The 23,125-nt window shown below is 33.8% G+C and overlaps 2 protein-coding genes across 2 annotated transcripts; one reads left to right on the top strand and one right to left on the bottom strand.

Moving 5' to 3' along the window:
- Positions 1 to 206: 206 nt before the first annotated feature.
- LOC132562756 (DNA repair protein XRCC4-like) lies at positions 207 to 10,298 on the bottom strand. The gene is made up of 12 exons (XM_060227515.1): positions 10,275 to 10,298; positions 9,463 to 9,614; positions 8,555 to 8,742; positions 7,828 to 7,998; positions 7,216 to 7,272; positions 6,653 to 6,707; positions 6,113 to 6,145; positions 4,598 to 4,685; positions 4,238 to 4,265; positions 3,371 to 3,492; positions 1,369 to 1,446; positions 207 to 1,059 (listed from the first exon to the last, which is right to left on the bottom strand). Exons 2-12 carry the CDS (start codon positions 9,602 to 9,604, stop codon positions 951 to 953), a joined length of 1,071 nt encoding a protein of 356 aa, XP_060083498.1. The 5' UTR covers positions 9,605 to 9,614; positions 10,275 to 10,298; the 3' UTR covers positions 207 to 950.
- Positions 10,299 to 10,763: 465 nt separating this feature from the next.
- On the top strand, positions 10,764 to 16,543 carry LOC132562757 (transmembrane protein 101-like). Its single transcript, XM_060227516.1, has 3 exons — positions 10,764 to 10,873; positions 14,788 to 14,968; positions 15,851 to 16,543. The coding sequence occupies exons 1-3, from the start codon at positions 10,764 to 10,766 to the stop codon at positions 16,316 to 16,318; spliced, it is 759 nt and encodes a 252-aa protein (XP_060083499.1). The 3' UTR covers positions 16,319 to 16,543.
- Positions 16,544 to 23,125: the final 6,582 nt, after the last annotated feature.

Raw genomic sequence — 23,125 nt, 5'->3', positions numbered from 1 at the left:
ATCTAGGTTCACAAAACATGAATATATATAATCCTAGAATTCTTCTCCAATTCACTAAGGTTCATTCTGGCCAGCATTTATGCAAATTATCTTTATCCTATAAGCTTTAATGGACAGACAGATGACAGCCAAATGTCTTCTGCCACCACAACCTCGGATTTCATCAAACAATAATCATAGCGCATAAATAATACAAGATAAATTGATTCTTTTTAAAGTTTATTTATTTAATATTTCAGTAAAAAAAATACTACCAAATATACAACATTCTCTCTAAAATATGTTACGTACATTTACATCTTTCAAGTACCTATCATATTGATTTACATAGTCTGCCTCAAAGTTTCACAAACTAAACATTCTGAGAGTCATACACACAAAAATGGCATTTTGCTGTGAGTTGGTACAAAACCCTCCGATAATCACATATATTATAATTATATAAAAGTACAACAACAAACATGTAATATTGAAATCAATTATCCATGATTCATTTCATTTTGTTCTCATTGGCCGGATATGTAAGACAGATGATTTGTAAAACAGCCACTGAAGGTGGAGCAACTACACAACCAATAACTTGAATAGCAGACTCAGCTGTGTGTATTTATCATAATTCAATATTCCATCTAAATTTACAATGCATAATTATATATTGATAACTTTAGTATGGGTTGATGTCGTCCCAAACATTTTGTACATGTATCACTCTACAGTGTCAAAACAAAACATCATCAGCCTCTTAATCAGACAGGTGCTTTTCCATGCAAAAGAATTATGCCATTCAGATTCATCTGGAAGCTTCACAGAAAAATTACTCTGTTGGTGACATAGTGGTTTAATTTTCGTGATGATTTATGACAATTTTCCTGATACAGACATGGATTCATAGTCATCTAAAATGCATTACATTATTAAGTATCAATCACTGTTTAACTACTAAAACATCTCTACATATCGTCCAGTAAATCGTCAATATCTACATTGTCTGATGAACGATTGGATCGGCCTGATGTTGACTTCCTTATTCTTGACCTCCTGTTGCTGCCAGAACTGTTTCTGTAAAATTTATGGTAAATGTCAAAGTACCTTAGTAAATACTTAAGTTCTTATGATTAATAAAAGATATTTCAAATTTTGTAAAATTACAGATAAAAAATCTCAATTAACACAGAGTGTACTGTATACTAACTTTCTTCCGTGGCTACTAATTTTTACGACTAGTCCATGGCAGTTTACTTCTGCCAATATTTACAACAATTACCTCTCACAAACTTCTTTCAACCACAAGATTTATTACATGCTAAACAAAGACGGTTTACAGTACTGGATAACATAGTGTATGGTATATATATTAATTGTACTTACGAGCTATCTGAATTCAGCCTAGGTAGAACTGGTTTTGATGGCGTCTGTTTTTTGTTTCCTCCTGGAGGTCGTCTAGGCCTGAACATAATAAAAGTGTGATATTCAAATTTTAGAACATTTGGATAAAAACTAAGTAACAATGATGGCACAAGATATTTTTATTAAGCACCTATTAGCAAATATCATTTGAAAAAGATCCCAAAGTATTATTAGATAGCAGTCAGTTACAGGTGGATAATGGACAATATGCTTGTGCTGTATTACTGTCGACATCCAAGATGGCGGCCTGTGGGCCACCTTGATGTCAAATCAGTCCAAAAAAGGTACAATGCACAACTAGGGACCAAGGGGAAACTGCATATGAAATTTGAGAAAGATCCATCCAGTACTTTCCAAGAAATAGCAGTAACAAACTTTTACATTCAAAATCCAAGATGGCCACCTGTCGGCCATCTTGAATTCGAATCAGTCCAAAAAAGGTACAATGCACAACTAGGGACCAAGGGGAAACTGCATATGGAATTTGAGAAAGATCCATCCAGTACTTTCCAAGAAATAGCAGTAACAAACTTTTACATCCAAAATCTAAGATGGCCACCTGTCGGCCATCTTGAATTCGAATCAGTCCAAAAAAGATACAATGCACAACTAGGGACCAAGGGGAAACTGCATATGGAATTTGAGAAAGATCCATCCAGTACTTTCCAAGAAATAGCAGTAACAAACTTTTACATCCAAAATCTAAGATGGCCACCTGTCGGCCATCTTGAATTCGAATCAGTCCAAAAAAGATACAATGCACAACTAGGGACCAAGGGGAAACTGCATATGAAATTTGAGAAAGATCCATCCAGTACTTTTCCAGAAATAGCGGTAACAAGAATCGTTTACGGACGGACGGACCACAGACCACGGACGGCAGGGCGATTTGAATACCCCACCATCTGATGATGGTGGGCTAATAAAACACATTGTAAACCAGTAAACCAGTTATATGTTGCATTTAAACATGATATCAGCTTTCATATCTTCATTAAAACAATCACTCTACATGTATCTACATATTGTCAAAACAAACGTTAACATCTCTTAATGCTGTTGAGTTTTTTGAGTGATTTTTGTCACATTTAATCAGTGATTTTTGAGATTCGGACCTCTGAGTCCTTGACTCGAGCCTTCCCTGCAAGACTCTACCACAAGTTTGGAAAATCCACTACATCTCTAGTAATGGGACTCAAAAATATATATCTTTGCATATAACAGTATCACTGATTTACTTGAATACTAATCCACATCTTACCTTCTGACCACACCAGATCCATTGACGGCATCACACTAGTACTAATCTAGATCTTACCTTCTGACCACACCAGATCTACTGATGGTATCACACTAGTACTAATCCACATCTTACCTTCTGACCACACCAGATCTACTGATGGTATCACACTAGTACTAATCCACATCTTACCTTCTGACCACACCAGATCCACTGACGGTATCACACTAGTACTAATCCACATCTTACCTTCTGACCACACCAGATCCACTGATGGTATCACACTAGTACTCATCCACATCTTACCTTCTGACCACACCAGATCCACTGACGGTATCACACTAGTACTCATCCACATCTTACCTTCTGACCACACCAGATCCACTGATGGTATCACACTAGTACTCATCCACATCTTACCTTCTGACCATACCAGATCCACTGATGGTATCATACAAGTACTAATCTACATCTTACCTTCTGACCACACCAGATCCACTGACAGTATCATACTAGTACTAATCCACATCTTACCTTCTGACCACACCAGATCCACTGACCACACCAGATCCACTGACGGTATCACACTAGTACTAATCTACATCTTACCTTCTGACCACACCAGATCCGCTGATGGTATCACACTAGTACTAATCCACATCTCACCTTCTGACCACACCAGATCCACTGACGGTATCATACTAGTACTAATCCACATCTTACCTTCTGACCACACCAGATCCACTGACAGTATCCTCCTTCTCCTCCAGTACTAACCCATCATCGTCATCCACTTTTCTCGGTCTGGTAACTTTCTTTTTCTTTCGCGTTGACTGAGACGGTGTCTAAATATAAAAATGTAATAATATCTTATTTGTGTATCAGCAGTAATAGCTAATATAAATTGTGTATTACATAAAGACATATGTCAATACTTTGTCTTTACTTTAATTTGATTTTATCAATATTTTGTTATTTTGTGTGCTATTATTATGATAACAAATGTTCTACAAGTGATGAGGCAATCTAATTATAGATCCGAGTATCATAACAAATGTTAATTGTAGGAATCCTCTGTTGGTTTACAAACATGAAATCTCAACTTCTATAATTGAACAAATACATGGAAAATAACACACATGAAAAATGTGACATAATGAGGTACGAAAAAATACATCCTAAATCATATTTATTTCCTAAACAAAAGAGTTCCATAATAAAAATAAATTCACTGTAATAAATTATCATTTTTCAATTGTTTAATGTATGCAAATATGTAGTTAACAGAAATAAGATAATTATAAATAAAAAAGTTTGATCTTGCAAGTTTTCTGTTGAAACATCCAACATCATATGATTTTGTCTTATATTTGAAATTAAAAAAACTTCCAATGAAATGAAGTATGTGGTAATGGTATGGACAAACATTTAAGAATTTTTGTGTATTAAGAGAATTTGAAATGTTTCTTTACAATCTTTACAGGAACATAATTATACTGTTTTCCTTTTATCTCAGTATCTTATTTCAGATATGAACGTCTTCACATTTTTATCTTTTTTTTTATTGTGTTTTTGCTCTATATCACTTACCACATTCTCATCTGATGTATCACCTTCACTAAAACAACAGAACAAGATAACATTAGAATGTGTTTCTACCGCAGGTTTAACATTTACAGAAGATGTATTTCTCCAGTATTTAAAGCCAGTGTTTTGCCTTAAGTCGGTAGGATAAGAAACACCAAATATTGCATCAATGTCTCGTGATAAGTCTGTCAGTTTAACCATTTAACTATTGCTCATGTAATAATGAATTTGAATTTTTTCATAAGTGGTTTGATTGTTATATATATATCGGGAAAAAATGCTTATTTCTTTTTAACATCCATACCATTCATTAGAGGCATGAAAATAATGTGAAAAAAAAATTTAATCAAAATTTATATAAACCTTTCATCAGCAGTTTTCCTCTTACGAGCTGACACAACACTTGCCGTTGTTGTCCCAGAGGTACTGGCTGACGGCTCCTCCTCGCTATCTGTACCGATATATATATATATAAAGTCTTATAACAGTTATTCTAAGATTAAATGTGAAATTAATTCAATTTCTAGTCCTTTCAATTGTTTTCAATTTTCTGCATATTTTTATTGACAGGAATTTACAAGTCAATTTGAATGGTCATCAGAGAGAACAAATTAGGGCCTTTTAATGTTGATTGTGACATTCAATGATGAAACATTATACATACATACAAATGAAATGATGACATAATATGATACAATAAATCAACAGGGCAGAACAATATACACACATCCTATACCAAAGAAATATCTAGGATTTGTTGTATCAAGAATACAAATATGGAAAAAAAGAATAAAAGTCAAAATGTCAAAAGGGAAAACACTGCAATTTGTTTTCATGATCAATTAAAGCAAACCAAGTTTTAAAGAGTTATGTGGAAAAGTGAAAGTTATCTATTGACAAGAACAAAAATACTGAGAACACAATCATATGTTGTAGTTTTCAAAGGAATTGATAGAGACGTGATGGAGGAGATACGTATCTGGACAAGATAGAGATGTTAAAAAAAGGGTAATAACTCTTTCCAGACTTGTAGAATCACAATGCCAGCAATTATAACACCTTTTCATGTAAGGATTATAAAGCCTTACAAGTTTCAGAGAACTGGCCAAAAACTGGAGGAGATGCTACTTTCAAAATTGAAGATATTTGAAACACAAAAGGCAATTACTCTTTCAAAAAATGTTTTATCAAACTGCTGGGTAGGAAAACAAAAAATGTCATGGTGACTGAGCATATCAAGTTTATATAAATTGATTAAAAAAATTGGCGATCTCCAAAAAAGATCAACATTTAAATTATGAAAACAACTAAGTTCAGTAACATTTCCAAATACAGTCAAACTATATTTCAGGAAATCTTCATGTCATGGTTATTAAGCCTACTAACATTGAAAAAGATAGATTGAAAACTGTGGGAGCGGATCTCTGAACATGTAAAAGTTAATGAAGGACAGATAAACGATGCCATCCTATAATGTCCCATCAAATTTTTGACATGTGTATAAAAGGGGAAGTAATCCTCTTTCAAGTCATGATGAATACCAATTGAAGACAACAGTTCACACAGCAATTCAATGTGTAATATAATAACATCTGGTACAAGCAACAATATATTGTAAAGGTACATGTTTTAATGGTAATCTCCTTTTAGCACTGAATGTATAGCACTTAAATATGATTGCACTAAATGCAGTGTGCTTAGTAATCAATTAATGTGGATATGTGAATTGCTCACTGTCCTAATTTGCCAAAAAAGTGATAATATGCTAAATATGATTATGTCAAATTAAGTACGTTTACAATAGTACATTGTTAGAAGTGTATCTAGAGTATATGTATAAATAAACAAGTATAAAAATTTCTTTAAAATCCTCATTACCTGAAACAACCGGTATAGGGCCTCCATTTTCTACTGTAAAAGAACATAATCCACGTGATAAAGAAAACAGAAACTTTAGTTTAGATAATACCACATCTATCATGTTATATGCCCACATGGCAAACAAATATATCCTCCGACTTGAAACAGAGGGTGGGCTTATGACAAGAATATACAGCATTTGCCAACAATTGCTGATGAGACTACAAAAGTTGTAGGAGGGCGTGTTACTAGATATTGGTTTATTGTTAGATAAAATATGGGAACAGTTTACAATTAAAAACAGATTGAAATAAGAAATGGTTCTAATGATGGAACGTTCACATAACATTATTTATCTGGTTTCAATTATAATAAATAATTCTAGATATAGGATGGGTTACCTAAACATGTATTAGTCATGATTATATACTGATTATATACACATCAAACCCTAAAGCAATCTCACAATAATTGTTGTTTTTAACATTTAATATGATCATAATATTGTGTATTAGTATGAGGATCTACTGTGATTTTAAGCAATAAAAATGAACTTGCATTGATCTTTCAGCCTTTGTATCTTCTCCTTTTTAGCGTTCAGTACTGCAACAAACTGTCAGGAAAAGAAATACAGATGTACATAGATCAACAAGGCTCTGAATATTCAAAATCACTGAAACACATGTATTACAAATGGCAATCATTAATGGATCAACATCCCTATCAGGTATGTGTTCTTTATATCTGAAAGCTAAATGAGTTGTTTCAAGAATGAGTTGTCTCAAAAAGAAGTAAATCCCTATACTGCAAAAGACAATATATCGTCACTCCTGGAGTTTGAGTTCATAAGGAGAACCATGTCATTTGGAGCTTGAACCTTGGACTACATCCCAGTAAGTTGAATAAACCATAGGTCTTTCAGTCGCTATTTCATCACCATTAAATAAATCTTAGTGCAAAACTCCTTTAAAAGAATTTGTTCAAAGAAAGACAATGATACCTGCAGATTTCAGCCCAAGGTTAGAAGCCCTTATTTAAAATGGGCAGATGTTATTAAGATGAGATATTGTTGGGTAAGAAATTCCTGCATATATTTAATGAATTATTGTTAAAGTTGGTACCTTTGAGTACAAGTCCTTCTCCAATTCTTCTTTCGCAACAACACACTTCTCCAACCTCTGGAAAAGAAATATGATTATATCAAAGTTCATTTAGAGATCAAAAATATGGGATAGTTTGCACTGTCAATGATTTTAGTTCTCATTTCAGATTAAAAAGATGCCACCTACAATTAAAATTTATTTGAATAATTATACCTGTACCTGATTTGCATATTCATTAATACAGCTTGAATGAACAATTATGTGAAAAATTCAACTTTTTGTTTCAATTCAGTATCAATTATCTTTCTCCCACTCAATCTTATATGTAAACAAGACAACTTTAGATAATTTCTTGCATAATGAATTATTAAAGGGAGGTCACTCTTGATAATTTCATATACTAAATGTATTTAGGTCTAAAAGGAAAGAATTTACTTAAAAATGAAGAAGTTTTCTTAAGAATGTGTTCAATAAGAACTTCAACTCTGAAACTCAGCCAGTATGAGGTAGGAAAACATTTTAGTTACATTAAGAGAATTTAACATTAGGCTGTGTATGATTTTCGTTGGAAGAGTACATGGACTTATGTGTGAGGACTGGGAATGAAACTCCTGACTGTAATGACATTACCTTCAAAGCATTAACACGCTCTTGTGCGAGGTTTTCATTGTCAATGTTTAGTGTACGAATCTGGTCTTTGAATTGACCAGTCTGGTCAATACAGAACTGAAATATTTGTGTTATGACTTCTTGACTCTTCTCATCGGAACATAGCTTCAGAGATACTGTACCCAGCCGAATCTAAAATCAAAATCAATAATGTCAGTCTTAAAATTATTTATTAATAAATCTGTCAACAAGTTTGATTTACGTGAGGATTTTCAAATATACTGAATATACATCATTTGTGAAAATATTGATTTTATGCCATCATCTAATCAGTTCATTTTGTCAATTTCAATCAAATGTTTGCTGTAATAAAACTGTCCCTGAAACTTGAGTTTGGATAGATAGTCAGACTTGCCATGCAATAGCATTACGATGAGTTATGTAACAACAGGCTCTAAATGATGTAATCATTATGATTTTTTAAGCTTCAAATTAACGGCCATACGAGAAAAAAATGAGCAGACATAGTATAGTTATAAGTATAGACTTAGTAAATTTGGCAGAATTTATAATATTAAATAAGATCAAATTCAAAATGGAGCTGATAAAGCAAAAACTATCACACAATATCATATCTATATGTAATTATATTGATACTATACTGATATCAATTAAAGTAAATGTTCATTATATGGTATGTCAAATATTAAATGGTTGCATCGAGTGAATTTTTTAAAAATCTACGTACGGCTATTTCTTTTGATGGTACATTTCTTTTCCAGGACAGTTCCACAGCATTAGCTTGATGTTTAAGTGAGAACCGATATTCATTATCATTAGTTGTCTCCCCTGTGAAGGCTTCAACAGTCTGTCGTTGATACTCCGGAAGATATTTCTTACTTTTCTGAGCTGGGTCTCCAATGTTGATCTGAGTCACTAAAGATAAATTACCAATATTTCTTCATTTATGTCTTTGTTTTTCTATTTTATTATCATTACAACCTGGACAAATTGCTATTTGGGTATTTTGCCTGAAAAATATATATTGTGAATAGGCTGCTTTACATTGTATTCAACCATTTAATGCTACTATCTAGTCAGAATTGGTTACAAAACTGTTCTTATATACCAAATTTGAGAAAACCAGAAATGCCCATAGGAATTACTTGACAGAAATAAATTTATTTAACCTATGCTTCATTTGTGTTTGAACAGGAAAATCAGATCATTTCAATGCATTGAGTGAAAGCAATACTCTGGTTGTGAATTGGGTCAAAAGTACCAAAATTACATAATTATTGGAAAATTTATATCACCATGAGTGATGTTACTTATACCAACACACTGCAGTAATGACAGAAGTTTTTTGTCACATTTGCAAATTCCTACATTTCACTGGCAAAAAAATGTTAAAACTGAAGTCCATTTATTTAGCTACATGGAGACAAGGCATAGCCAATCACTATATGTCAGTTAAGTGGGCTTATTGTTAAACTTTTTATTGGAATTTTAGTACATTGTACTGAAACTGAGATAATTTTGTGAACTGCAAGCAATGGGGGTGTAAAGCAGTATAAAGATAGAGTATAACATCTTGTCCCGTCCAGACACCTGTTCAGTAGAGCCTCTTTACATTTATAGTGTGGTTGATATTACCTTGTCCCATCCAGGCTCTGCATCCATCACTGAGTGTCAGTTTAAATTTACAATGAGGTTGATCTTCATCCACTAGAGATGTCAGCAGGTAAACTTGTTTATCTTCATTCAGATCAAGCTTAATAAATGTTTTCCTGTCCATCCTGCAAGTCCTTTCAAGAAAGAGGATACTTTATTCTAACATGCATATAATTGTGTTTAGTTAAATGTTCAATAATTTATAGAAAATACAGTGTAGAAATCCAATTGTTGCATCTATAATGTTAACTGAGAACTGCCACTCTTCAGTTGGGCTACATGTATATGCCTGAAATTTACAAACAATGAAATTATCTTCTTAACCCTGTCCAAAATAACAACAAATAGTCCACACGTATAAGTATCTCCCACAAGAAATACAAGTACAAATATTTAAACTAGAGACAATTTAATGTCACTTCTTCATCTTTTTAAAGAAAGGAAGCAAACAAGTTAAGTTAAATCAGACATATAATTATGGAATATGGGCAAATTTCATGGGATTTTATTCAAGAGAAGTGTGTATATTTCTATAAAGAAGCGTGATCTCAACCCAAACAATGTTTCCTTGAATATAAAAATATGATAGGGTCGGTAGGAAAAGTTGAGTAGAAACAAATGATTAAATATATTGGTTTTGTTATGTCTGCAAAAAAATCAAAATCAGTTGTTATAATTAATAACAAACATTAAGAGGATGGTCAATATTTTGGTGACATCAACATTCAGATACTAAATAGACTATATTGAGGTTGAATTCACATGTGGCATATGTATAAATTCAAAATAATTACTGATATACTTCTGCAGACAGGTAAACCGGTCAGTCACCAACTCCGGCCTCAAAAAGTAAACAGGAAGTTGTGATTAAAAACTAAATTACGAAGAAACATAAATGAGACAATTAATTCCGGAGGAGAAACTTTTGCAAGTGATAGTTAAGATAAAAATGACAATCAAATTAATCAATCTGAACATTATAATAACTTAGAAATGACAAGTTAAAGAGACCACCAGTTAGAACGAAACCATATCATTTTGAGACGATTTTGTAACATGGTTCGTCCTAAAAAGTAAGGAAAGAATTTGCTGTCAAGGTTTTCCTGCAATTTTAGTAATTCAAAATATCAATGGCCTGCTACATTTTGCAATATTAATTTTATATCAAATGTACATCCTCATTGATTCCATATAACGATATGAACTGGGTGGAATGCGTTTGTATTTCAAATCTATCGCATACAATACCGAAAACATTTCGGATATTAGACAAGTCCAAAAAGATGGCCGCCCCCTGGTGGAAATCGTTGCCGGAGTTTCTCTTAGCCAGATTCCCCTTCATAAATGCATTATCACTTCTCATGCTTCTCGCGGAGCGGGCACAGCACGAAACGTAAGCTTAACACGCTAAACACTATATCATGGTTTAGTTGAACGCTTTTAAATTTGAACTGTTTTGCGTTTAATTTCATCGCGTCGCCTACAGCTCCACCCTACTTCATCATATTGACTGTCATTTGCCATTAATTGAATTCGAAGTACCGGTACTGTTTGTTGGTAAATTAAGTTCATATTCGGCACACTGTATGCAAAAAGGAAGATATTCGGCACACTGTATGCAAAAAGGAAGAACCTAAAAGATCGTAAGTTTATTGGCAAATTAACGAAATACATTAATCGCACTGAAACGAGGCATATAATAACATATAACAAAATTGCTTTTTTAAAATTAAGGCAAAGAAAATAAACAAAATTATCCTTCTTGCAAATAGAAGCCTAGTTCGAATTATTCTGGTGTTCTTTCGACTTTTGTGCATTGATCTCTAGACCGATATAAAAAAATATTGGTCTGAAGATGATGATTTAAAAAAAAAAGTGTAATAGAACGTCAAAATAATTTTAGATTCACGTATGCCATAATATTGCATAGTAGAAACAAATCCAAATCGATGTATAGTCTGCAAACTATACTTAGATTGAATGTAAAATATTCTTAAAGTCGCTAAAATATCAATATTCTTGTATTGATGAATAAAGCTGTTACTTGTCATAGTGTTATACAGCATACAATAAGGGACGTATATGACAGAGGAATTAGAAACAAGGCCGATTAGCATTTGTATTTGTTCACTGAGCTGTTCAGTCATCAAGATTCCTTGTGATCTAACCTTATCTCATTTTGCTTAACGAAAACTATACTGATAGATTAAAATGGAGTTTAACAACACTTTCATGAGTCAGCTGGAAAATTTATTTACATTTTTAATGCAATTTATTTACATTTTTAAACAAACTGAAAGTGGTATACACGCAATGTACAGTAAGGTGGTGTTTCAGCTGTAAAAAGGTTAAACATGCATTTTTTTTTATAACTATCAAAAGTAGCAGAAATTATGACACAAAAGTTAGCACAATCAATTCACAAGTCTTCTACTATTGTTTCTTTTGAAATGATTATGTACTTTTGGAGAAAAATGGTTTATTGAAACTGCAAGGCTATTTAACTGAAATTTCTTCAGGCAGTTTTTTATTCCTCTGCATTATTTAATGTTTGTCATACATTAAGGGAGATAACTCTAATCTCTGTCACACAGATATTTAATCGCTTTATGAAATGCTCATGGGGTGGTTGAACAAGACTTTTTTTCTACTTGAGTACTGTTTCTGGTTTACAGACTGTACAGTTATCATTGGTATCACATATGGGAAGCAAGGCAACCATTTTCCACTTTTGAAGAGCAACCCAAGGGTGCCCAACAGCTGTACTCTTTATTTATTTTGATGTTATCTTTAATTTGATAATTAATTTTATATTTATCATGCATGATTTTGTAACTTTTTGCTATGCAATTTGTATTTTTCTGAAACATCTCCCTTTGTGGATTAATTCCACACTTATGTCCATTAATATTCTGGATTTGCATTCAGTCCTTCAAGTATCGTTTTATTTTCTGTTTTTTGTTGTATTAGCTAACTTATTATTTATTTACCTACTGATGAAATCTCAGGCAATATATATAGTTTTCCTTTCCTTCTCTCTGTCTTTGTACATACATACCTGACATCAAAGTTTGTCAGTACTCTAAAGTGAGTGTGGTTTTATTCCTTACTAGATTTTGATCAAATCTCACATTATGATAAACCATAACAAATAGGACAAGTCTGAAATTCAGGGTTGTTAAGTCAGGGTCACTTTTTTTAGTTAATTGTCAGCACTCTATTGACTGCATTTCTTGAAGGATTTTCATTAAACTTCACACACGTTTAAAGCTCCAAAATGTCTTGAAGAATTTAAAGTTTCAGAGTTTTTAGGTCAAGGTCACTGTTTCTATTTATAGAAAATCTTCAGCATTCTAATAATATCATTCATTACGAAAGTTTTATCAAGCCATCCACATTTGAAAACAACAATTGAACAAGTTCAAGTTTCAGTGTTGTTGGTCAAGGATAAAAGTCACTGTGTTTGTTTGCCGGATGTATCAAAACAATGAGGCTCTGCCTCAAAATGACCAGGTCTGATTTTGAACTATAGCATTTGCAGGGTCAAACAAATGCCTTTGTTTCATTAATACTAAACAGATGCTGAGTGGTCTCCCCTTAAGCATTGATGTCATCACAGTTCTCTACTTAAGTTGAGTAACCTGAACTTATAGCCTCATTATTTGTTTATCTTTTGAGCTATATATACTAAAAGGATAAAGAAATGCAGGGTGAACTTTAAACCAGAAATTAAGTATGATATCAGGCTTCATTTAAAACGAAATTTTGTATACTTACAGATAAATTAAAGCTTAAAAATTTCCAAAGTCTGTCTTTTGCATCTGACAATTGGTTTAGAGGTACTAACGATTAAATTGAATGGACCCATAGGATTTTGAAATTTTGAAATTGCACTAAGTCATCAATCTCTTGTGTGTCCGCCATTTGCTGTGGTCACGGCCCTTATTCTTCTGGTCATAGAGTTCATGAGAGCGTTAATCCGTCTTATGGGGATGTTGTCCCACTCTTCAATCAGAGCTCTGGTCAACTGCTCTCGAGTAGCAGGGGGTGGTGGCGCTTTCGAACCTGTCGATCGGGGACAAATCAGGGCTATATGGCGGCCAATCTAGTGGTTGAATGTTGTTGTTGGCCAGAAAGACTTGGCAAATCCTTGCTATATGGGGCCTAGCATTATCCTGCTGGAGGGTTAGATTATGCTGCTGTAAGAAAGGGATAACATGCTTCAGTGGAAACTGTCGTGGAGCATGTGCAGCGACCCAGGCCATACGATGCTGACGTCGAGCAGGGGTAAGGTGTGGACCTACGTAGGGGCAACGTGCTCTTACACCAACTTCTCGTAATCGATTCCTTACAGTTTTTGAACTTATAGGACGCCCATGATTTCCACGAACATTAAGTGCACTCTCAACGGCAGTAAGGCACCGATTACGCACATGAGAGACGACGATATAGCGATCCTGACGTCGTGACGTTACGTGCGGACGTCCTGACCTAGGTCGATCGGCCAATCGCCCAGTTTCCCGAAGACGTCTTAAAAGAAGTTCTATGGTGGAAACATTAACATCAAAGTGCCTAGCAACCTGATTTTGCATCTGTCCTTGCATCAGCATCTGAATGGCCTGACCTCTCTGAACTTCTGCGAGTCATGCCATTCTTAAAACGAATCAAATTCTCAATTAATTTTAGGGAAGCAGTTGGTCTGTATAAAGACTAACGAAGAGTGACTTGACCAACGCTGCATGAGGCCAGAACAACACGGTGCACAAGATTCTTGTTTTTTCCTTCCTCCATTTACCAGAGCTGCGCACTGTACCGTGACTAAATTTCCGATACATGACAAGGTGTAATATGACCTAATTACTCAATCCACAAAGTTTCAAATAACACAAATAACAGTCCAGTTTCAATGACCAGCTGCACAGCTGACAAGTGTGATTATTGTGTTATGTTGTATTACATAGGGCATTGATATTAACATTAATCAGTAAACTATTGAAACTCATCTTTATTCCACTTCATGATTATAGGAGGTGACTAAAACGGAAGGCCCTGCAGAATTTGGAGCTTTCTTCTGTGTCTCCTACTGAGGAGGCATGATAAGAGTGCAAAATGGATTTTTCCGATTACAATGTTTTCTGTCTGTTCCTTCTTTCTGTCAATTATTTGCCACTTTTTGGATTATCTTTCCAACTTCATGACATTTGCTGTTGCGAGGTTGTTAAACCCTATAAAAGCAAAAGAAAAATACAATAATGTTACTGTACAATTGCTATCCATGCTGAGTATGTGCCCTTTGGATTGTTACAGTCAGCCTCCCATGCATCCAAATCTGATATATGCCAACATTGGGGTGTTCCTGATGTGTGGGTTCTTGATGTCAGGAAAGGTGATGAGGAAGGAATTGTCACTAGTTTGTGCTGGACAAATGTTTTTCTTCGCCTTCAATATGTACACCAACACAAATCTTCACTACTCACAGTGGCAAAGGGTAAGTTTCACTTACTAGAAACATACTTACATGAACATGGATTGAATTGCTCCACACCTAGTCTGGTTTACAATGTAAAATAAAAATCAACATTTATTTATATTTCTATATGTAATGAAAATTCAATATTTACATGACTCCATATTAGAATAGGAATTTAAAAAAAATTTGATGGGGAACACTAAAGCATTTTCAAATTCTGAAAAAAATACTGTTTTGAAAATTTGAGTGATAGACTTTTGTAGAGGATTTCTGTGAACTGGTAATCGATTGATAACTAAACTAAGTTGTGTTTGTTCTTCCATTCATTAATGATAAACATTAGTTCTGTTATTATGTAATTTTATCATTCTTTTTTCAGATTTTGCCAAAATCGCATTGGCAGCTTAAAATGGTATCTTTGTTAAAGAATGTTTAAGCTCATTACTGTTCTTAATCCGGACACCTTTAGGTTTGGAATTAACTGAAATATTTTCAAGATTACATATCGATGTCAGTCTGAAAGCTGTTTTCCATCCAATGTGTATTACATGATATAATCAAATAAATATACAACTTATGTTCTTAATTTGAAAGCAATAAATATAGTAAGAAAAAACATTTATTATTTACGGTATTTTCAATTTTAGTTTTGCAACAAAATATTCTCTGACATTAAGAAGAGTAAAGAAGAGTTTAGTAACATCAGGTCTAATTTTTCAAGGGATTTGTTCAGTTGAATGCTTAATTCCAAACATCAACTTTCAAAATCTGATGGTTTCATGGGTCATTGGACCTTTATTTTTGGGAAGGAATTGCTTTGATTACACAATACTTGTCAAAGCTGGGGATGATTTATAACTGTTTAACACACTGATATTTTATCTTTATTGCTACTTTCAGATACGTATGGGAGTACGACATATAGGATGTGCAGGAATGTTCATTTTGTACTCGCATCTACAAGACAGGAAGTGGACAACCCATCTCCGTCGCATAGGGGAGATAACTGTTGGTTTATATCTTCTTGGGATCACCTACGTCCTGAACAATAGTGCAGAAGACAAGCGTGCCTTCTTGTCTCATGTTGTTGGGGGCGATTGGAGTAGATACTTTTATACACTCATCATTGCTTGTGCAGCTTTAAGTTTTTTTTCAGGATATTTCCTTAGGGATATGTCTATCTCCGTGATTATTCTGCTGACACTGGCTACTGTTTTTGTGGACTGTGACTTAACATTCTGGGTAGACAGACGTGGAATGCATTACTGGAATCAAATCAGAATTGTGTTAGATGACATTTGTTTAATTTTGGGTTTTTCAATGTTGACAGTAAGATTTGATAACATAGTGAAAACGAACACGGATTAATATTAAATTATCTTAAAAGCATGCCATTTCATATTATGATATATATACATTGAAAACGATATATGAAACATTCATCATCTTTTCATTATTTTTTTTTCAAATTAAGTGAGATAATATTTTACAAGTTATCAAAGTGTGAAAGTCATGATATTTAACCATGGTGCTGTTCATGGGAATTTTAAAATGTATTGAATATTGTAATAAATATATGTTACTGTTGATATAATTGCTGAAGTAAAAAAAAATCATGTATTGATATACATATTTGTATTCTCATCAGAATTGTTCGTATTCTTAGTTATATACCAATATGTTGAGACAAGGGTCTAACAGGAATATGTATGCAAATATTTCACACTTCAGTGTTATCTCTGGCAATCAGTCTGAAAGCCTGCTGATTTCAATTCAGTAAATATGTCTATATATGGTCAAACCTTTCTATAAAGGCTACTTACTTGACTTTGAAAAAAGTAGTGTTATGTCAGAATGACGTTTAAAGCAGGCTGAACTGTAATGGCAAATTTTCTCTATTTCTCGATCAGAATGTAGAGACTGGCACAAATATACCAGGATTTGTTGCTGTCTAGATGAACGACCTGTTTATCAGTTTTTTTTTCATCTATATTTCTCTATTAGAAAGTATTGACTTGCACAAGTATACCAGGATTGTTTTTGCGGTCTTGTTGAACTACCTGTTTATATGGTTATTTGAACTTTTGTGTGGTTAGAACAACATTTGGACACAAGGACACACCTCTATGGAGAGATGTACCAACCTACCTATAGGTGTGTAAGCAATCGAAACCGAAATCTGTACATGCTGATCAACTGTAGTTATATTCGTGAGTGGGTGGCGACTGTAGACTGTGTAGGCAATCTAAGATCAGAGAGACACGGGAATGATCATCACCCTGTCGTAGCCCCAAATGGTATGTGTAGCATTTTCGTCCCAGTCTGCCGGATACGCCCCCTTTTGAAGATTACAATGGAGCACCGTCCAACTTCGAAGCCATAACAATATACGTTATACGACGTCGTGATTCGTTTGATGTACATCAAAGGATCAAACGTCTTGTCCACAAGGTGTCGCATAGGGAACCTTCCATTTTGCTATGTTATGTCCCAGGGGTGCAGTGAGCGAAAGTGATCGTAACCCCCGAGTATCGAGGATGTCGAATGCTGCGTGCTCATTGTGTCCGGTGGTCAGGTCTAGACTCGGACTAGATTTCTCTGCCAAAAATGCACTAAAAGACCTCACTAAAACAATAATAATAGAACCTATCTCTAGAAATTTGACTCAGTTCTTTGTATTCGATATTTCAAGCTATTTTGCACTTTCAAAGGCTTGGTTTTGTTAAAAAAATACTCAGTACAAAGCTTACATTTGTTCAGAAACACTCACTACAATGCTTAGTTGTTTTGTTCGGAGACACTCGCAGCAAAGCTTAGCTTTGTTCAGAAACACTCACTAAAAAGCTTAGTTTTGTTCAGAAACACTCACTAAAAAGCTTACATTTGTTCAGAAGCACTCACTAAAAAGCTTAGTTTTGTTCAGAATCGCTCACTAAAAAACTTAGTTTTGTTAAAAAATACCACTCCTTTTTTTATAATCAGAGGAGATCGAAGTATAAGACTTGTTTTTTCTTCTTTTTTTTAAAATTCAGATATTCAAGAGACGGAGGCCATTCTAACACGTTACCTATGTAAAAGGAAATAAACCAAGCGGAAGTGAAGCGATAGCCAGACAAATAACCAGCTGTACATGTATGTCTTTGTTTAGGAAGGAATAAAGAATCCTTTTGTAACTACTGTAAGAACTGTTGAACACAACGTTTGTAAATGTCGAAAGCAATTCCGGTTATTTGAATTTTTCTTCATTAAAACATACATGTATATTGATAATTTTTTATGCAAATGTGCATGTAATTTGATGACTAATTTCCAATCCAGTTTTATTTGAAAAGCAAATCTTCCTCCGCCAGCAGGTAGCGTCGTCATGGTTATAAATGTAAACAACTTTTTATAGACTGACTCACGATGTTTGTATTTTCAAAAATCAACCCTGATCAATACCCGTGTGATTGCTGAAGCAATAGATGAGGTTATGAAGAAAAAAGGAAACCTAACATATATTTATAAAGATATAATTTGCATCTGATAAAATTATATATGTAAATGGTATAAGAATTGATAGTCAAAACTTCGATGTTTATATAGGAAAACGAAAGTACAGGTAAAATGCATTCAACCATATTATTTTAAAAAATCTCTCTAGAATACCTGAAAAGATCAGGAAATTTGTGAAAAGCAAATGAATCTCATTATTGATTATATGAATAAGATAGGCACCATTCAGGTTTAGGAAAATGCCTACATTGTTATATTATGGGAAATACAGTTACTCATAACGAGCGATTTTAAGCCTATCATAATTAATCGTTGTCGAAATCAAAGTACTGAAAGTACTGGTATGCTAAGACCATTAAAACAATAAATTCTTTGTTATTAGCTTGCTATATACTGAAAAAAACTATATGCAAGCAGTACATCATTGCAGCCCATAAAAAATGAACAAGCATAGTAGTATTACTTATGTAATAAATGTCCCAAATAGGCTCCAAGATGATAGGGAAGTTGTCCATTTCTTTGGATACATTGTAGGGAATGTTGATCTTGGACACCATATTATCACTTTAAAGACTGCGTATCTTATTGGTTTAAGACCATTAGCTAGACCATCATGCAAATAACATGCTACGTACAAATATTGGGCAGCTTCATTTTCCAGATTGTTTGTAAATGACTGCATAAGAGTGCCAATTTTATAAAACAAACATGATTTGTCACCATAACTTAAAATAGAAGATGCCTATTCTTCTGGAACACCTGGTCTTATTCTCCTTGTACTTTTTCAGGGAATCTTCAAGTAGATATTGTCTTTGTTTCAATTTCACACTTGTTTTGCTGGTTCTACAATTCTGTTGACATGTTTATATATTCTTTGTTCTCTAAAACTTGTCGCAAGATACTTTATTCCTCTTATATTATCATTTTTTAAACATCCTTACAGTGACCATGAACCTTGAAATTTGCAAGATGTGAATATCTTTTAGGTTGTGAAATTTGAAAGAAGAATGAGGGTAATGCAAAGGAAAACACACCCATGCAACTATCCGTTTTTTGACTGTGACCTTGATCTCGGACATCTGACCCTGAATTTCTTAAGAAACCGAATTCTCCTCACAAGGGATACATGTTCCAAATTTGATTGAGTTATACTAACTGTTTTAGTCTCAATTCGTTTACAAGGTAATCATATTGTACTTATGCAAGTACTGTGACCTCTACATTCAATCCTCAAAATCATTACTATATCCTCTCCACATTGCCCAGGGATAACTGAAACTGTAATCCAAATGATAACTAATACCCCCAACACCCACAGCCTTACTTATCTCCCCATGGTGACCTTTTGCACAGAAACATCCTCTGAAACACAGCGGCATGTGCACATATTCCCTGACACTCCTGCGAAGTTTTGTTGAAATTGGTCCACAGGTTTGGAAGTTGACCAACATGCAAAACCTGTCTATATTGACCAGTTGCCATGGCAATCAATATTTCGAGAGAAAATGGTGCATGCACATCTACACATTGTCCCGAATATTACTGTAAAGTTTCATTTGAGTTGTCCAGACAAGATGTGTCTACAGACAGACAAACAGATGGATGGACGGATAGACAACCTGGTTCCAGTTTACCCACCTTTTGGTGGTATAAGAATGCACAAGAGTGCTTACAAATTCCATGTGGACAGACATCATTGAAAAATAATAATAATAATAAAAACATGATAAAGATGCTTATATCTTGTTTTATTCAGTTTTTAGATACAGTATTCTTTCCATGCTTTGATCAGCAATGTAATCTTGTCATGTCAATATCCTAGTACAAGACTGCATACACAAAATTGTTGTAGGTGGACTTTTAAGATGAATAAAAAAAAAAAAATACATGCCTAAGCTTAAATGAAGGTTTTAAACAGAAGTTGTAATATGTTCAGTATGCAGTGATTTTTCTAGACAGTTGTAAACCATAAACTTGGTATACAGCGATCTTTTCTACACATTTGTAAACAACAAACTCAGTATGTGGTGATCTTTTCTACAAAAAGTTTTTTTTATATATATTGTATACACTAAACTCAGAAAAAAAAATAAATAAGTAAACCTTTCTATGTACACTACAAACTCAGTATACAGTGATCCTTTCTACACAAACTTGGTATAACTAGTGAATCTTTCTACTCAAGTAAATTGAAGATTGTATACAAATTTACTACAAATGCAGTATACAAAGATCTTTTCCACATTTTTTAAGTTTCTGCCATTTGTTGATTCTTCTTTCGTGATGGTAAATATATTGCCGCCTTTAGAGAGTACTGTGACCTTAAAAGGCAACATGGTTGTTAGCATCTCCTCAAGTGAATAATCATCTTCAACATCTAATTGGAGGCCGGAAAGAAGGACGTTTTTCTCCACCATAAGGTCCTCAAATCCATTGTTGGTCATAATAGCCAATTCCAAGTTAGAAGAATCAATAGAGATACCTTCTACCATTCCAGATTTCATTTCTTCAGGGACATCCACCTCCTGAAAGAGAGTAAGGGAAATAAATAACTATATTTCATTATTGCTATGATTATGTGCAAGAAATATACACTTCTGTATAAGCTTATAGTCTTGAACTTCCCAATAGGAGTCTATATTAAATATACTGTAATTACTTATTTTGACGTTCAGGACTGTCAAATTATTAAGCGATGGATAGCTAGCAAAATAATAATATCTCGACCATGGTCATACAGAGATTGTGTAATTTAATTAATTACATTGGACCGTCATGTAATGGTAATCTAATTATTTTGAAAATACCTGTAATGGAAATGCCATTTTCATAACATAATTTAAATTTATTTAATTACATCATCATGTAATTGAACCCATGCCCGTTACAAACATTAGCTGTCCTAACTGATCCTAAAATTAACTTTGGCTACTTCTATCACAAAATTAACTTTGGCTATGTCTATTACAAATGCCACATTTAGCTACAGTAGAGGTATTTCAAAAATGTATGTCATTGTAGCTGAAAGGACATAATTAATGGTTACTTAACCAGAACTACAGTTCTGAACAAACCACTACAAAGCCTGGTTAACTGTACTAAGAAAATGTCCTCTCAATTAATCAATTTCATTGATTATTGACATCTTATTGTTGTACTCACTTGAGTTTCTTAAAGTTTCAATTTGACTTTTAATAAGGCCCAAAGTGATAATACTGCAATATCTTAATTAGCTCTCGAGGGGTATTGGTTTGACTATTTATCCCATTTCATTCCATTCACCATGGAAACAAAACTCTAAAACGCTAAAAAACAGTCGACAATTAATGACAAATATTGAGTCTAGGGCTGTGTAAAATTGATGAATCAAAAGTGTTGAACTGCAAGTGGATGCAGTTGACATAATACTGAAATGAAATGAACAAATACAGTACATATATTAAATGTTCAGGCATAATAAGAATTGTACCAATTACACTTTACACATTCACACTGGGACCTTACACTTTACACATTCACACTGGGATCTAACACTTTGCTAGGTTTATCCTAATCTTTATTAAAACACCTTCCGGGATTCAGATGTTAACTGACATCTTCATTATTCCCAATCTTTATATTGCAATCGTTCACATGCATCACTCTTCAACAGAATCAATGAGACATCATGTCAGAAAGACAAAAACTAAATTTAAGCTAAAACTAATTATATTAACTTCACATGTAAACCTTACAATTGGCATACCTGTAGAGTTCCCGTACGATTTCATATCCTGGCCTTGGGGTACTTATAAATTATCTCCGATTAAAAATTTGAAAGAGCTAGATCTACAATAGCACGGACAGTGACCGATATTTTAAAGTAAAATCGATATATTACACAGATAGATTCCTAGATCTATTCACGGTAGCGTAAGTAGTACAGTACAATATTACGGATAAGTTTTTTTTCTGCTTAATTTCCGATATGTTGGGCCACTGACAGAAGTGACTGCAATGAGACCATTATGAAACGATCATTCAAAAATAAAACCATTTCAAAATACTGAAATACTTTACGGAAGCAACAAAAATGTGCTAGATGCTTACATAACATTTTTCAAATGCATACTGCTTCAAAGCCAAAGGAAAAGTCTTGAAACTATTTTGAAAAAAAGTGCCATGGCGGCAGTGCCCAGCTTGCGCGTCGAGCCTAAATTCAATACATGCGATGGCTCATTTCAAATGAATTGTTGCAAAAAATGCAATTGCTAGTTCAGTATAAGTATTGACACTAAATTCAGCTTATATATATAGTGATACTTACCTACATCTTCTTTCAGCCGCCGTCTTCTTTCCGGGGCAGCACCGAGCACCCCGGCTGTTTCCGTCAAAATTTTATGCTACTCTAAATCATTCTTATTTTAGTTTCATTCTTATTTTCAACTACATATTTCAGTATTTTCAAAAGTTTTCAACAGTATTAAACGGGATGAAAATTTTCGAAAAAGAAAAAAAAAAGAAAGATATGACTCCCACAATGCATCGCGCGGAAAAGAAAGTTCAGCCGCCATATTGGCATCGCCTCGCGAGATTTACCACCATAAAACGTGAGTCTTTGTCATTGTATTTACAAATTTCGATGTCTGATTATCATTAATACACAACACAAAACGTTTTCTTGATTTACAAGTAATGAAG

Source organism: Ylistrum balloti, unplaced genomic scaffold (genome assembly GCF_031769215.1).
Source record: "Ylistrum balloti isolate Yb309-2 unplaced genomic scaffold, AGI_CSIRO_Ybal_v1 Utg371502, whole genome shotgun sequence".
NCBI lineage: Eukaryota > Metazoa > Mollusca > Bivalvia > Pectinida > Pectinidae > Ylistrum > Ylistrum balloti.
Note: the sequence above shows the minus strand (reverse complement) of the source record. Positions and strands in the feature narration are given on the sequence as shown.

Excerpts from the sequence above, each read along its gene's own strand:
- LOC132562757 (XM_060227516.1), top strand. The coding sequence starts at position 10,764 with ATGGCCGCCCCCTGGTGGAAATCGTTGCCGGAGTTTCTCTTAGCCAGA. Across the intron at positions 10,874-14,787 it reads GAGCGGGCACAGCACGAAAC|TCAGCCTCCCATGCATCCAA; the intron begins GTAAGCTTAACA and ends GGATTGTTACAG. Across the intron at positions 14,969-15,850 it reads ACTACTCACAGTGGCAAAGG|ATACGTATGGGAGTACGACA; the intron begins GTAAGTTTCACT and ends TGCTACTTTCAG.
- LOC132562756 (XM_060227515.1), bottom strand. The coding sequence starts at position 9,604 with ATGGACAGGAAAACATTTATTAAGCTTGATCTGAATGAAGATAAACAA. Across the intron at positions 4,686-6,112 it reads CCCTATACCGGTTGTTTCAG|ATAGCGAGGAGGAGCCGTCA; the intron begins GTAATGAGGATT and ends ATATCGGTACAG. Across the intron at positions 4,266-4,597 it reads AGGAAAACTGCTGATGAAAG|TGAAGGTGATACATCAGATG; the intron begins GTTTATATAAAT and ends CTGTTGTTTTAG.